The 17,126-nt window shown below is 38.9% G+C and overlaps 1 protein-coding gene across 1 annotated transcript; it reads left to right on the top strand.

The window, feature by feature from the left end:
• The first annotated feature begins 2,313 nt into the window (after positions 1-2,313).
• On the top strand, positions 2,314-12,129 carry LOC110161115 (taste receptor type 1 member 1). The gene is made up of 6 exons (XM_020925827.2): positions 2,314-2,498; positions 3,219-3,513; positions 4,825-5,583; positions 7,168-7,395; positions 9,159-9,279; positions 11,110-12,129. The coding sequence occupies exons 1-6, from the start codon at positions 2,314-2,316 to the stop codon at positions 12,033-12,035; spliced, it is 2,514 nt and encodes an 837-aa protein (XP_020781486.2). The 3' UTR covers positions 12,036-12,129.
• Positions 12,130-17,126: the final 4,997 nt, after the last annotated feature.

Genomic DNA, 17,126 nt, shown 5'->3' on the forward strand with positions numbered 1-17,126 from the left:
GGATGAATTCAAGTGTTAGTCATTGCAGAACATTTGCATGGAATCACTCATAATTTGCTTAGTTGAGAATCTTGTCAAAACAAAACGTATGCAAATGTACTACAGGTGTTTTTGACAGAATCCGCCTCAAATGACACCAATAAACAAATCCAGGCTCCACTGTGGTCTGTGATGAGCTGGACCTTTAGACTTGAGTTACTACAAAACACATTACATTACTGTTGATGAGGTTTCCATAGAAAATATAAATATTTGGATAGTACTTGATTACAAATTCACCCTTTTTTACTCATTACAATCTATCTAATGGTTCTCTAGGTTCTGGTGATCACTACTCCAAAAATGCTGATTCTTTGAACTCAAGCCTACACTGGAAAATCTCACCTGGTTTCTTGGTGCAGAATACTGTAAGAAATATGGCTAAAGCAGCCATAAAGAACATCTAAGACCTTCCAGCAGAAATACTTAGAGGGAATGAACCATTTAATCATGAAATGACACACCAGAGCAGAGTAATAATGCTGCCTTTCCACTTTTGGCTCTTCTTCTCCTCAAACTGCCCTGACACAGACCTGCTGACCCTCCCTGACCAGTCCTCCTGTTAAACTGCACCGAGACCTTTGACTGAGACACAAAAGCCACTGAGATGCTGAAAAAAGAAACTTTTATTTCCCTCTGGATCGATAAAGTATGTTGTTATTATGTTGTTATGTATCACTGTTCTTCAGGCTGTGTGTTTACAGTAAGTTATTTGCTGGAATGATCTTATATGTGTATACTTTATGTAAAAACACCTGTGAAAATATAAACCCACCTCATTCTGTCACTTAAACAAGGGCGTTGTCAAAACAAATACATATTTGTACTACTATTATTAATTATATACTACCCATCAAAATTATTCTCTCTCGTCTCATTCAGTGTTTTTTTCTTTATGTTTACTACTTTTTGCATTTTATATACATATGAAAACATCAAATATATTATGTGAGATATATAGAATTATTATTATTAAAAGAAAAAAAAAAGTTAAATACAGAAAAAAACAAGTGCAGTCAGAGATAGCAACCTGGTCCCCCATGAGGCATCGGTGGGGGCAGTTTATCACCACAGAAGCAGCTTATGAGGAGCCCAGCCCATATTACATGATCGTTATATCCGCAATGTAATGTGTGTATCTGTACAGGCCCATGAACATGTGTGATACTGGTCACACATGAGAACATCTGTGTTTACTAGTGTGTAATGAAAATTTAATTTTTCATGAGTTCTGTATATGTTAGTTCTGTGACTGTAGATCAGTGTGTTGTGTATCACCAGAAAAAGAAGAAATGGAAATTATTTTCATTCCAATTAGAAATGTAACAACATAAACTGTTATAATTTGTGATTAACCCAAAACTATTCATATTTTACTATACAAATGCATAGAATTATAAATAGATAATAATTTTTCTGAAATTTTGAGACCACTCCCGTTGCTCTAGCTCGATCCTTCCCGGAGTTATGACCAAAAACACATATTTGACCATGGTTACCTTGACCTTCAAGTGACTTTGACCGGTTTAAACCTGCCGACATTGCCTATCCTTTATAATGGCATGACCTTTCAATTGACCCATGTGACCTCAAATGACCTCGGATCGTCACCAAACATTTTTTGCGGCATTGGGCACAGGGGGCTTGACCACATACCAAATATGGTGATAATCGGTCCATAAATGGCAGAATTATCATGGGTGGACAGACACACACACACAGACACACCGGGTGAATACAAAACCTGGTCAATCCTTCGGGGACCAGGTAATAAATGCCAAAAGCTTTCAGCAGTGATCAAAGCAAAGAGCGGCTGTTGACATCACAAGGCAGAACAGGGCATTTTGAGCTTTGGAGATGTAGACAGACTAATAATAATGGGTTACTCGAACATGTGTGAATGAAACAAAACACAACTCCAGGTATTTGTGATGAGGTAATGTACAACGAACATGGCTAAAAGCTCGCAGGGGTCAGTTTGCGTAATATAGGACCTTTCAGTGAAAACCTACAATGTAAATGGTAGTGCATTATTTTTTATTAAGAGTATCCACCTTGTTCAAACATTTCCTTAACCAAAATAATATGGTTTGTGTATTTTCCTGATGTGGTGGACACGACTGTCAGAAACATTTGCAAATGTAAATGCAAACTTTACTCAACCAAAACACAACGCAAATGTGCAGCCCTCATCCGTCCAACAGCAGCAGGTAAACAAACTCACCTGATGCATTTGAACATACACAGAAGGAGACGCAGACTCTGGAGGGGGACATGTGGGGCTTCGAGATCCTGGTTCTGGTCTGGTTCCTGGTCCGGTTCACAGATGCTGAGCTGGACTATGTCTCTAAAGGACAGGGCATGTATCTGAGTGGAGACCATATCATCGCAGGCATGTTTCCTCTCTTTAAATCCAGTGATGACACTAATGGTCAGCCTGCTCTGGAGCCTTGCAACAAGTAAGTACCATATTGTGACAAAGCTGAATCATTTGGGTTTAATTTTTGTACTGTATTATTTTTTTTTCTTTTATACAGTAGTTGTACTGTAAGCATTTCTGTGAATTTGGATTATTTCTATGCTTTTTTCCTGCTCTAACAAATATTAAACATCCTATATTCAACAAAATAGGTTTTTGTGAGCTTTAAGTCATGTTAGAATGCTGTTACCCAATCAAAAACATACCTGGAGTTGTGTTTTGCTTTATTTACACATGTACCACTTTATTTCTATACTTTATCATTTTTAGACAATGTACTTCATACTGTTTTAGACTATGTTATGTTAACCTTTTGTCAAGTACTTTTCTTAAACAAAAGGCAAAGAGGCACGCTTCATGGACCTCCAGACAGTAATGAGAAATTAAGGGACTGTCAGTGTACAAAAATACAAAATCAAGGTGTTATCTTGTCATTTAATAATGGCATTTCACTGAGCCTCAACACATTTCAGCCTTCATTTATTCAGTTATTTTATTGCCCTCTTCCTATGATGTTTTCTTTACAATAAACTTGACTTCATTATATTTGAGAGCAGGAATCTGTACTAACTGAAAAAGTATTTCTTATTATTGTTTGAGGCCTGCTGAAGAGGCTAAGGATTTATATATAACACACTGTAGTATGAAAACAGCTGAGAATGATGTTTTCGTTACAATAAACTTGACTTGATGTATCCAGAGGGGCTCCGAACAAACATGGCTTCCACTTGATGCAGGCCATGCGCTTCGCTGTGGAGCAGATCAACAACAGTTCCCTGCTCCCCGGTGTGACGCTCGGATACCAGATCTACGACATCTGCTCTCTCCCCGCGAGTATCCTGGCCACACTGGACCTGCTGCTGCCCCAACAGGAAGAGGGCGAGGCGGAGGTGAACCGGAGCGAGAGCAGGGAGTCTGTGGCTGTCATAGGACCGGATAGCAGCAGTAAGAGCTTCACTCCAGCAGCCTTTCTGGGGTCAAATCTCATGCCACAGGTGAGAAACAGAGAGCTTAGTGATTAACGGTGCACTATGTGACTTTTCTGTTGGGAGGTCCATTCAGTGCTTGTCTCAATGGAATAGTTATTGTTGTATGGCAGGGGTCACCAAACTTTTTTCTCTGGGGGCCACATTATCGCTCCTGATTGTAATGAGGGCCGGGGTCGGGAAGGCCATATAACAGAATTGTATGACCCTGACAACGTAGATTATATTCTTTGAAAACCACCACACTTTCTATACATATCAGAGAAACTGCACAGTCCTTACACTGGACAAAAAAATAATCATTTGCCCACTATTTTTTTGAAAACTCGGCACTCTCTGTCAACTTTTTGTACTTTTTGTACACTGGTCCTTAACTGCACTACAGTACTCTGTACATTGTCTGTCTGTGTGATTTCGAGCTTGTCGGGTGACGAAAATTCAGCGCCAAATGTACGTGCGTCATATAATTATTTAAATATAAATATTTCATACAAATATCATTTTTAATTGATGCAGATGTGTTATTATTTGCCAAAAAGTATTTAAAAAAAATAGGCCTTGACAACTTTTGAGGATTGCCTCATAGGGCCAGTTCAAGTGGTGGGGGCAGAGGGGCTGGGGGGCCAATCAAAGGGGCTTGGAGGGCTGGAGTTGTCCCGCGGGCCTAAGTTTGATGACCCCTGTTTGGCCATAAACTAGGGATGCACCGAGCCAGATTTTATACCGATATCGATACTATGGCCTTGACTATATGCCGATATCCAATATTAACAGATCAAGTCTAGGAACTGAATATTAAACTTTTTCTTCTCTCGCAGTTTCCAAATTTAATCCAGTTGTGTTATGTAAATTTATCCTGCAGGTAATACTGGAACAGCTTTGTATGAATAGAAGTTCAAAAAATGTGACATGTCCTGGGCTAAAATCAGCCTGTAAATAGTCTTATTACATCCAATTAAAGGTTGAATCAGGGTATTGGCTGAAACAATATTATGGAAACAATATCACCACAGATCAGAATACCACAGATGAAGATAATAACATTTCCATGAAGACAAAAGTACTTAAAGAAGTCAATGGGTAAAAATAAATATCATCAGGGGAACTGGACTTCAGTATTTACAACAGTGATAAGAGAAAAAAAACTGTGAAGTTGAACATTGCTTTACATAAATAATACTTCTACTTAAAAGGACAGTTGTAGTGGTAAAGAAAAGAAGATGGAGAGTCTGGGAGGCAGTCGGTTTTGTTGCTGGGGCTGTAAGAAGAGAACAATACAGTAGCTGAATCTTCTGTCGCATTATCTCCTCTTCATTTCAGATCTCTTATGAAGCTTCAAACGAATTACTTAGCAACAAGAACCTGTACCCATCCTTCTTCAGGACCATTCCAAGCGACAAAAACCAAGTAGCGGCCATGATTCAGCTTTTGGTTCATTTTAACTGGACTTGGATTGCTCTTCTGGGCAGTGACAATGACTACGGTCTCCAGGGAATGCACAGTTTAGCAAAACAAGCTCCTTACTATGGCATCTGCATCGCGTATCAAGGGATCATTCCAACTGCTTCAGACAAGACAGCGCAACAAATGAGAAACATGGTTGACGGTATACTCACGACTAAAGTTAACACAATAGTGGCGTTTTCAAGCAAGAGTAAATTAAGTGGGTTCATGCCATTCGTTATAGAGAAAAACGTAACCAACAAAGTGTGGATAGGAACTGAAGATTGGTCAGTGGCTACACTAATTTCGAGCATACCGGGAGCTCACACAATTGGGACAGTTATAGGAATATCTGTGAAGAATGCAGATGTACAAGGGTTTGCAGAGTTTGAGAAAAGAGATGTTGAGAAGTCCATGCAATACAATGGAGGCAAAAATGGTGAGAGTTTGGAAAACGTTTGTCTGCAAAGCACTGATCTGTATAGTATGGCCATAAATGACTATTCACTGGAGACATACGACCGGACCTCCTCATTTAATGTGTACAAAGCGGTGTATGCAGTGGCCCACGCGCTTCGTAGACTTTTAGAATGTGATTCAAGAAACTGCAGCAACAGGACCGTGCAGCCCTGGGAGGTAAGAAGGTTTTATTTCAATTTTATTTAAAGCAAATATTACGCTATGTCCTGACCTCTGTTATAATTTTGTTTCCTCATCCAGAACAGACCTGGAGTTGTGTTTTGTTTCATTCACACATGTTTAACACACAAATCCTGTATATTTAAGCTGAGTTCTGAGCTCTTTTCCACTTTGTGATGTCATGTGGTAATAGAGGAAGTGCTACACAGTGCTTTTAAACATCTTCACTCCAATCATTTGTATAATTTCAGCTCATAATTTCAGGATTTGCTAATATTTTCTACTGAACAAAAGGTAAAAGGTAGCTGTTAACTTGAACACTAACACTATATATAATAAATGATTAATCAATAATAAATGATTACCCCCCATATATTTTATGAACCAAAAACACACAGTCTTGGCAGGTCCAAAATAAGTGAGAGTTTGTTTTATTTTTCAGGTCGCAAAATGTACAGTTTGTGTCCATTGCCCTTCTAAGACGATTCTTTAGCAGATAACAGTGATGTAGAAGTCTGTAGCAGATTTCTCTTTGCTTGTTGGTGATGAGATATTTGTGAGGTAATGTCCAAAAATGTTTTCATGGAATATTGTCAATTGAGTCCAGCTGCTGACAGCACACGAGGTGCACTTGTGGTGATAATCGTTCTTTTTCCACGGCAACTCATTATAAGGCAAGTTTAATTGAAGATGAAGCCAAGTAAGTTCCTTTTGAAAAGTTTTTCAAAGTTTGGTGCAGCGTCTTCACTCACACCTGCTCAAGCCACCATCTTCAGGTGCGGCCCTGTCCGACCGCTTCCCCAGTTTAGACTCCTGACTCCACTAATGACGTCGCTCTGTTGCAGACAGTGAAATAGCGGCAGGAGCAACCCTGTCGTCATATCACTGAATACATCTCAGAACGTTTAATAAACAAAATGTGAACTAAAAGATGTTAAATTAATACTACTGAGTTTGGAAAAATATCTGAATAAATGCATATTTTTGTTTATTAAAATAAAATGGCAGATATTGGTAGGGACTGTTTTGTCTTCCCCAAATATTGTTTGTGACATATCCCCACCGTCCCTATAAAAACCTACGCCCTTTTACTCAAACATGTGTGAATACAAGACACAACTGCAGGTGCAGGTGTGAGGTGGTAACATTATAATAAACCTTAAAACACACAAGAGTCAGTTTTGTGTAATACAGGAATAATTTTGATAGCATTTTGCAAATTTTGATCCATAGGCTGAAATGCACTTTGATGGGAAAGCAACAATTTATAAATTCTTTGGTAGCCTGCAACATTTCATTTGTTGTGCCCTAAGTCAAATATTTGAGTATCATTATAAAGTTTATGTGAAATGGGTGGCTAATTCATGCATATTTAATTTGATGACTATGGAACATCCGGTTACCACAGTCTAGTAAATGGAAACTTTTACCCACAAGTTCAATTTCTGCAAAATATTGGTAAGACTTCATCCACTTTTCCTGAATGATGGTATTAAGGGAGGAGTTTGTCAGGCAAAAAAAAAAAAGTTCTTCTGAGATGCTCAGAATAATTTGATTTTGATTTGTTTCTCTGGTCTATAGCTTCTGACCTGGTTGAAGAGGGTGCGATTCTCTGTGGACAACACTTCAGTTTACTTTGATCAGAATGGAGACCCGCCCACAGGATATGACATAGTGACTTGGATCTGGAGGGGCACTGCGTGGTCACTGAGGCTGGTGGGGTCCTTCAGTCCAGACCCGGTCTCACTGGTCATAAATGAAGATCTCATCGAGTGGCACAACACTGGAGCAGAGGACATGATGACACAGGTTGGACGTTTTACTAGCAAACCTGTTACTTAAAGGTGCACTGTGTAACTTTTATGGTGAAGGGTTCGGCATCTGCTTGTCTTGAGTTAGAGATATTACTCTTTTGCTGTGATTATCCCACAGTATGCAAAAACTTAACAATCACAATGGAGACAAGGGCTTGGTAACTTTAAGAAGTTGCTGATACAATATATACCTCGATACACAGGCCACGATACAATACATATCTCGAGACAGTGAGCTTTCGATTCGATATATTTCAAATCGATTCTGTACATTTCAATAAAAAATAAAGGTTAAATCATGGCTGTGATAGTAAAAGTCTTTGTTAAACCACTTCTTGTAAAGTTCATATGAAACTGAAAATGTCAAATGTGTTGCATTAACGAGTTTCCTTCCACTGAACAAGCTACAAAACTGTGGCACAAAATAATTTTGTAAAATATACCAAAAATACTTCTGGCGATATATCGATACAACAGCCAACAATATCAATACTGTATCATCACATTAAACAATATGATATATTGATATTTTTTTGCAAACCCCTAATGGAGACAGGTTACTGATCAGATCTAAGGAGAAACGAACCTGCATATGGTAAGAATTCATGTTTTTCAAGGTATTTTTGAGTTATAAAACACCTATAATTGAACAAATGCAATGGAGATATGATTAATGCCCCACTGTGGAACATTCCAGGCAAACATTCCAAGAAATAACATGGAAATAAGCAAGAAACAGACCGTCTACCTTAGAAGTTACGTTGTGCACATTTAAAATTGAAATAAGGCACCTCCCCTTGCCAACTATGGACTGGCACGCTAACAAGAAAATGTCATGTCCCTGTTAGTTAAACAAGTGCAATCAGAGATAGCAACCTGGTCGCCCATGAGGCATCGGTGGGGGCAGTTCATCACCACAGAAGCAGTTTATGAGGAGCCCAGCCCATATTACATGATCATTACATCCACAATGCAATGTGTGTATCTGTACAGGCCCATGAATATTTGTGTGATATTGGTCACACATGAGAACGTCTGTGTTTACTGGCGTGTAACCAAAACGTAATTTTTCATGAGTTGTGTATATGTTAGTTGTGTGACTGTAGATCAGTGTGTTGTGTATCACCAGAAAAAGAAGAAATGGAAATTATTTTAGTTCCAATTAGAATTTTAAAGGTATACACTGAAAGAGAAATAAAACTATTCATATTTGACTATACAAATGCATAGATAAATAGATATGAATTTTTCTGAGATTTTGAGACCACTCCCGTCGCTCTAGCTCGATCCTTCACGGAGTTATGACCAAAAACACATATCTGACCTTGGTTACCTTGACCTTCAAATGACCTTGACCGGTTTCCTACTGTAACATCCAGTGTACCCCGGTTATGTGTGTGTCAACTTGTGTGATGATTGGGTGAATACTTTAGCCTGCAGATGGTTCAGAAATTGTTGAAATTGCCTGTCCTTTATAATGGCGTGACCTTTCAATTGACCCGTGTGACCTCAAATGACCTCGTATCATCACCAAACTTTTTTTGCGGCATCGGGGACAGATTTCACCAAATTTGGTGACAATCGATCCATAAATGGCGGAATTATCGCCGGTGGACAGACACACAGACACACAGACACACAGGGTGAATACAAAATAATTATCAACTCTGTAACAAGAGGTTTTATTGTTTAATTCTAGAAATTGGAGGCAGATGTACCAAAAGACTGAGATGATTATGTGTTTCTGGTTGTGTTCAGGTGCCGTTATCGATCTGCTCTCCCCCCTGTCCCACGGGATACAAGAAGATTCTGTCCGGACAACACAGCTGCTGTTTTGACTGCCAGGCCTGTCCCGCCGCCCACTTCTTCAATAAATCTGGTAACCTTTATGACAAAACAAAGAGGTGTTGGAAATTAATACCTTAAGTACAAAATTCATTCACTTAATTGGTTTTAGAAAGGAAGCAACCGCCAGCAAAGCCTTTTTTTTTTCAGATAATTCACAATTTTTTCCTCTTTGCTGTAGAACAGATATATCGGATAAGCCGTCTTGAAGTCAAAATAAGTCTGTCATGTACTGTCTGCATTTATACATTATATAAAAAGAGTTTTATTGTCTGAGAATCAGGAAGTACTTGGTTAGTATGCTACTTAGCTTTACCACTGTGGCCTCTGGAAGTTGTGAAACGTGCTTATAAACTCATCACGGTGAATAATTAGGATGCTCAGAATGCGTATGGTAAATGAGGAATAACTTTGGACCTCTAGAAACTATTTAAAATAAAGTAGTTTTTTTTTTTTTTACTTTTACTTTTTAAGACATAAAAATCAGGTAGAGCTATTTCAAAGGTGCATTGTGTAACTTTTCTGATGGAACTGTGAGGATGTTATTGCTTTGTCTAGAATATTTTACAGTATGGTATTAAAACTTTCTACCTTTATGGAGACTAAACCAGACAGGTCAGAGTTACAAGTCAGATCTGCGGAGAGGCGACCCCGCTCACAGTCAGAATGTGTGTTTTTCTAGGTATTTTTGAGCTATAAATCCACCTGTAATTGAATAAATGTAAAGTAGAGCTGTTTAATGTCACACTGTGGAACATTCCAGGCTGAGAAATGACATATCTTCATAAACAAGCAGGTGACAGATCCCAAACTGAAAAGTTACATAGTGCATCTTTAACCTGTTCATGTTCCGAGGGCCCTGATACGAGCCCTTGTACTTTTTCTCAATTAATTTCTGTTTGTCAAATCAACTATTCTGAGAAGAATCTGGACCAGTTGGTACTCCAATCCCACAAATACAAAAAAAAAAAAAAAAAAAAATCACTAAAATGTAATTCCATCTGGCCTTTTTTTTTTTTTTTATGTCTCATTACAAGTTCCTAAATCTCATGTTTAGTGAGATCTGCTTCAGCTTTGACATGTGAATTGTCAACACCCAACAAAAGCTCAATCTGCTGTCTCTCAGACCATCCCCAGTAACACCAGCTATATCTACTCTTATATTTACCCCCAAAAAATCAGTTTGAGATCTGACATTTCTTTGTGTAGAGCTTGCTCCCAGTTCAAATGAGAGTGGATCAGACAGAGGCCAAAACTCCAGAGCCTCAGCTTCACAAAGAGTCCAGCCATTCATCTGTGCTCCAAAGGGTTTGGAAACAGATTCAGTTTGAGGGTCTGTTTACACGAGAACGCTTGCGAGTAGAACGACAAAATATTTTATGGGAAGTGCCTTACATTTAGACGGTGACGGTGTTTTTGGGGCTTAAAAATGTAAAAATCTGAAACCACCCTCCAGAGTGGAAAAGTTAAATATGCGCAACACTCTACACTGCCCAAGATGCAAAACTCTGGTCAGATCTGCTCACGTCATGTATGCGTTTACGTCACATACATCACCACCTAGCATCACTACCAAGCCGCTTGGCATGCATATCCAATTGAGTTCCACACACTTTTGCGTCACCGTATGCACACAGATTATCTCCCGAAAACGCTTGTCTGAATGCGGAATAAAAAGTGAAGACGTGACACCACTTTTGCGTCTTCTGTCCAGACAGTCATCCCACAAACGTAGCCTGAACTGAGAGTCATTTCAGTCAGGCATTTTTCGAAAAATAGGCCGAAACATGAAGGGGTTAAGTTCTTGAATCAACAATTGTATTCAACATAGCCTAAATCTTCTACTCCTAATCTTTCTCCTCAGATCCGACTGAATGTCAGCCATGTCCTGCTGCGAAATGGGCCCCTGAGAAAAGCGAACATTGCCTGGATCGTACCGTCTTACTCCTGACTTGGGACAACCCTCTGACCATCGCCCTTCTCTTCTTCATGGCCTGCTGTCTCTTCATGACTGTCAGCTCCGCCATCATCCTCCTCGTTTACATCACCACGCCGGTTGCCAAATCCGCCGGCGGTCGAACATGCCTCGTGATGCTCGCCGCGTTGACTTTAGCAGCTCTTAGTTCACTGTGCCACTTTGGACCCCCGTCTCAGATAGCTTGTCTGCTAAAACACCCTTTATTTATATTCAGCTTTACGGTTTGCTTAGCCGCCATTACGGTCCGCGCTTTCCAAGTGGTTTGCATTTTCAAATTTGCCTCCAAGCTTCCTCCAATTTATGATAGGTGGGCTAAAAACAATGGGCCGGAGTGGACTATTTTCATTGTTTCTTTTGCAATTCTTGTCATTTCTGTTTTGCGTGTTGCCGTAGATCCTCCAAAACCATCCAAAGATTTTGCATTTTACTACCATAGCATAGTCCTGGAGTGTAGCAATACTTTATCAGTCGGGTCAGTAGTGGAGGTCGCATATGTCTCTATACTTAGCATGCTGTGTTTTTTCTTGAGCTATCTCGGTAAAGACCTTCCAGCCAATTACAACGAAGCTAAGTGCGTTACCTTCAGCTTAATGGTGTATATGATATCCTGGATTAGCTTCTTTACTTTGTATTTGATTAGCAGAGGCCCGTTCACAGTGGCTGCTCACGTCTTTGCGATTCTCTTTAGCGTCCTGGCATTTTATGGTGGTTATTTTCTCCCTAAAATATACATTATTATGTTTAAACCAGAGCTGAACACCACCGCACACTTTCAGAATTGTATCCAAATGTACACCATGAGCAAACAATGAAAATAGATCATCTTAGTCCCAGTTTTGAGTCCTGTGCCCCCTGTCCCAGCAGATTTATCCAAAACCAGTGATTTGTCCCAGTTTTAAACAAGAAATGTCCCAGGTGTCCTTATTTTGGACCAATTTGATAGCTACTAACAGTAAAGAGAGGCATAAATTCTAATTTGTTTAGTGAAAATTCAAAAAATCTCCTTAAAAACTATCAAAACACAAAGAAAATGTGACTATACTGGCTCACATGTTTGTCACGAATGGTCTCTGCTTAACAGTTTTCCTTAATTACGCACTTGATTCACAATTTTATTATTACCAACCAAGGTAATCTATTTACTAGGGATGGAACAAATTATCTTGTGAGATTTTTTCCCCTATATCTTGTCTTGTCTCAACTCACTCAAGAGTCTTATCTCGTCTTGTGGGAAATCTGATTCGTCCCATCCCTATACAATATTTATTAGCTTGTATTGTTTAGTTTAGTTTTTTTTTTAGTTTGCTTGCTTGTTAGTTAGAAAAGTTTATACGCTGTGACATATACTGAGCTAAAGTTTTTACACACCCTCTCAGTCAATGTTTTGTTTCTTTTTTGCTTTGTACATTTTAGGTACATACAGAAGACATGGAATATATGAAGATGTATGGAATTATTTAGTGAAGAATTTTTTTTTTAAGTGGGTAATTTGAGGATTTGGTTGGTTTAACTTTTTTTTTCAACATTATTACATACATCTTACTTCATATATGATGTCTTCTTTATGTATATCAAATGTAAAAAGTAGTAAACATAAAAACAAACATTGAAAGAGATGGTCCATAATTTTGAACTGGTAGTGTAAGTACTAACTTCAGCCACTAGGGGTCAGCACATGAGTACCTTTTATTTATGCAAAATATTTTGAACTTTGCATTTGAGAAAATCTTCAGGTTTGGGGCGTTGCATGTTTATCACTGCTGCTACATCATTGTAAGACTGAGAAAATGTCCGTCTTGTCCTAATTTCAGAGAGTGATGAATATTAATATAGTAGAGTATTTTAGTTGTTGAAAGTTTGTGAACAAAAAAGGAATCGTAAGGAGTTTAAGCAGCATTTGTGTGTGGCGTCTACGGTCAAGGGAGATCTTGGAAAGCAGGTCAGAAAAGATCATGAAAACTCTGACTATGTGTATGATTAGGTCAAATTTAAACACATTTTGTCATATTGAAAATAAAACATTTCTTACCATGGCACAATAGATGGTCACATTTTTATATAGTGCTTTTCCACCTTCGAGGCACAAAGCTCTTTACATTAAGAAACCACTCACCCTTTCACATAAGCCAGTGTGTGCAGACACTAGGGACAAGGTTGGTTAAGTGTACTGCCCAAGGACACAACAACAGCATTCATCTGTGGGAGCTGGAATCGCACCGCCAACCTGTGGGTCAGTGGATCTGAGATTTTCAGATTGAGACAAGAACTCAGTAGAGGCGACAATGGCTCAGTTTAGTGTTTGTCCATTAGTCCGAAGGTTGGTGTTCGAACCCCGCTCTCGACATAAACCTCATTGGTTGAGCAGAGAGATCCACTGACACACAGGTTGGCGGTGTGATTCCAGCTCCCACAGATGAAAGTTGTTGTTGTTGTGTCCTTGGGCAAGACTGAATGGATGAGTAGTGTCTTGAAGGTGGAAAAGTGCTTTATAAAAATGTTAATGTAAATGTAAAAAAATATAATATAGATCAGAAAAAAGCGTAATATGGACGCTCTAATTATGTGGTCAATTAATACATTACCCAGCAACATGTGGCACAATCCACTATGGGCACCTCAGTTCTTTCTGGCCCTGTTACAAACTCATCCATCACTCATGTCTTTGGGGTATTTTAAGGCAGCTGTTCGAAGTGAAGAATGTGAGAAATGTGTGTTGCAGCTTCTCCCTCCAAAATCCCGCGTGGAGCAAGGACAGACGTGAGCTGATAAAAGGCTGCTTTGTGTGCTCGGGGTCAGGCTCATTGACCTTCAGTGACCCCTGGAGGAGAGGAGGGGCGTTCCCACAGTCTGAATGTTGGAGTGTGCCACGGGTGAGCGGACACAGGGTCACTTCCAGCAGTTAGAAGGTTATGGAGATGAGAGACAAGTGGAGACAAGACACGTCCACTGATGTTCAACTGGTGATCCTGACTGCGTTTAAGGGCATGTGAGGAATGTGCACGTGTGAAGGTTCGGTTCTGTTTCTTTATTTGTCATCAGAATGTGTTTTTGTTTATTATCTAAGAGAAACGCAAATAAATTACAAAGAATAAATGTTAAATTTCAATATGTCGTCCCCCTTCCAAAGCGGTTTGCAACTGTTAAAGGTGTATCGTGTAACTTTTCTGGTGGAAGATCCATCACCTGCTTGTTTCTATGGACATATTGGTCTGCTTCGAATGTTACACAGTATGGCATTAAACGTCTCTTTATGCAATTACAGGTGATTTTATAGCTCAAAAATACCTAGAAAAAAGACTGTGAGCAAAGTTGCCTAGTCACAGATCTGACCTGTAACTTGGTCTGGTTTGGTCTCCATGGAGATATAAATGTTTAATGCCGTACTGTGAAACATTCCAAAGCAATAACGCCTCCATGGTGAAAAAGAAAAAAGAAGTTAAACAATTATATCTCCATGGTGAGCGAAGTTGCCTAGTCACAGATCTGACCTGTAACTTGGTCTGGTTTGGTCTCCATGGAGATATAAATGTTTAATGCCATACTGTGAAACATTCCAAAGCAATAACGCCTCCATGGTGAAAAAGAAAAAAGAAGTTAAACAATGCACCTTTAATTCTTGTTAAGTTGGGCTTTTGTAGTAGAATTTAGTCAACATTTTATTGTATTTTTTGAGTGAAACTTTATTTTATAGTTGTCTCTGTTATATGTATATGTACAAATATGCCAAAGTAATGACAATTCAGTTCAATGACAATAGCAATAAAACTTTTCTGATTGTGATCATTTGTTTTCATCTGAAGTTTAGATTTTTCTGAGCCTGAATAAAATAAGAAATATATTAAAATGTGTTAAATATGTGTAAATTTGCCTGATCTCTTTAAATAAAAACGTATAACCTGGTCTTATTAAAAATTCAAGTTAATATATGATCATTTAATTTAATTAATTAGTCAAATTTCTAGTGCGATGTCCAAACACTAGGTCGCTGCATAGTCATTTATTATATTGTTTAGAAAAAGAGGAGAAGGTGGAAGTCCTGACACAGAAACATGTCAGGAAAATAAGCAATTTAGCTTTTTACATCATTTGTCTTATCAGAAGAAAAGGCATATAAATTACTTATTCAGCGTATTAGTAGTAGTGATATCCAGTGGTATCCAATAGTAGTAGTAGTAGTAGTAGTAGTAGTAGTAGTATCGAGAGTATAGACCAATTTAGATTTTTATAACAATATTTCAAGATCACAGTCTGGCTGTATCAGAGTTGATATTAATTCAAATTCATTGTAGTCACGCAGCTGAAAAGGTTAAACTGTCAATTATCCACAGGTGTGTGTAGAGATAAACACAGGTGACCTTTGACCTTGCCACTTAACACTAATCTATTCATTAAAGTGTGCCGTAATTATGAGTCTATCACTCCCTGGAGGCTGTAGGCTGAAACTGCAGCATTAGATAAGGATTCCCAAAGGACACAGACTGACAGCACATTTAGACAGCATCAATCTTCTTTATCTTATCTGCACAGCTTGCAGCCATGGCCCGCCCTGAACAAACCAGGGCACGCGTGAATATATAGCCTATTTTATATTGAATAATCACTGTCTCCTGCTTTTGTGCAGGCCTACTCTCTACAAATTTGAGACTTGGTTGACTATGTCCTTTTGATATGTGATGTCCTGCCCTGGATGGGATTAAACAGAGCTCCTGGTTGTTTTAAAATGGAATTAGTCTCATTTGATTTGACAAAACAAATACAACAAACAGATTAGAATCCTGAACAAGGAAAAAAGAACAACTAAATACACATTTTGCTAAGTTATCTTATTGCTTTCAATCTGCAGTACTGAAGTGTGAAAATACATCTGTAATTGTATTCTAAACGCCTACAATATTTTTGTAAATGTGTAACAGTACGAAAAGTTTCACTTAATGTTAAAGGCAGGAGAGTGGGAGAAGCAAGGAAAAGCCCTGTATGGCAGACATGGTGGCAGGCAAAACAATGAGAGAAAGGAGTTCGTGAAGTTTGTGATTGAATGAGAGGCTCCAGGCCAAGTCAATACAGAGAGAGACAAGAAGGACTTGTGCTTTGATATTAAAGTCTGTTCGGCTGGTCCGATTCAGAAGCTGGAGGATGGTAAAGCCACTGAACAAAGCTTGGCACACAGACCTCCTCGAATGAGATGCTGTCAACAGCCACTCAGACAGTTTCAAAAGACCAAGAGCACAGCCCCTTTCAAGTGGAGGAAAAACCAGCTCAGCTGTCCTCATCTGACCTGCCCCAGTCAGGACACCAGCAGAGAGGAGGAGAGTGAAGAGAAATACTGCAGGAAAAATTCAAAACAAACCACTAGGAAAAACCAGCAGACACCAACTGATGCCTCAAATGAGGAGATGAAGAGGAGGACCAGGAACCTGCTGATCTGAAGTGAAGAGATTTCAGGCAAAAAAAGAAGCATATGTTTACTACATTTTCTTTTTTGACCTTAATAACCATATATATATGTGTGTGTGTGTGTGTGTATATAAATATTTTTTATTTTATTTTATTTTTTATAAAAAAAAAAAAAAAATGTGTTTCTCACCTTCCACGGTGGTTGGTCTCTCACCCTCACTCAGCTCGGGTCCTCTACCAGAGGCCTGGGAGCCTGAGAGTTCTTTGCTGTCCCTAATACACATAGTACACACACACACACACACACACACACACATATACACACACACACACATACATACATTTTATGTGCCTAAAATGCATTTCCACTGAGTTTTGCAAAGTTAAACTACTGCTCAGAGGCTGTTCATATGGCTACTTGATACTGTTTGTTGCATAAGTATTTTCATTTTTGGAAAGCAGCTAAAATAGGCTTTAAATAAGAGGTCTCGGTTTTTTGATTGCAACTT

The sequence above is a fragment of the Boleophthalmus pectinirostris genome, unplaced genomic scaffold (genome assembly GCF_026225935.1).
Source record: "Boleophthalmus pectinirostris isolate CB_2022bp ecotype Guang Dong unplaced genomic scaffold, ASM2622593v1 HiC_scaffold_8, whole genome shotgun sequence".
Classification (NCBI taxonomy): Eukaryota; Metazoa; Chordata; class Actinopteri; order Gobiiformes; family Gobiidae; genus Boleophthalmus; species Boleophthalmus pectinirostris.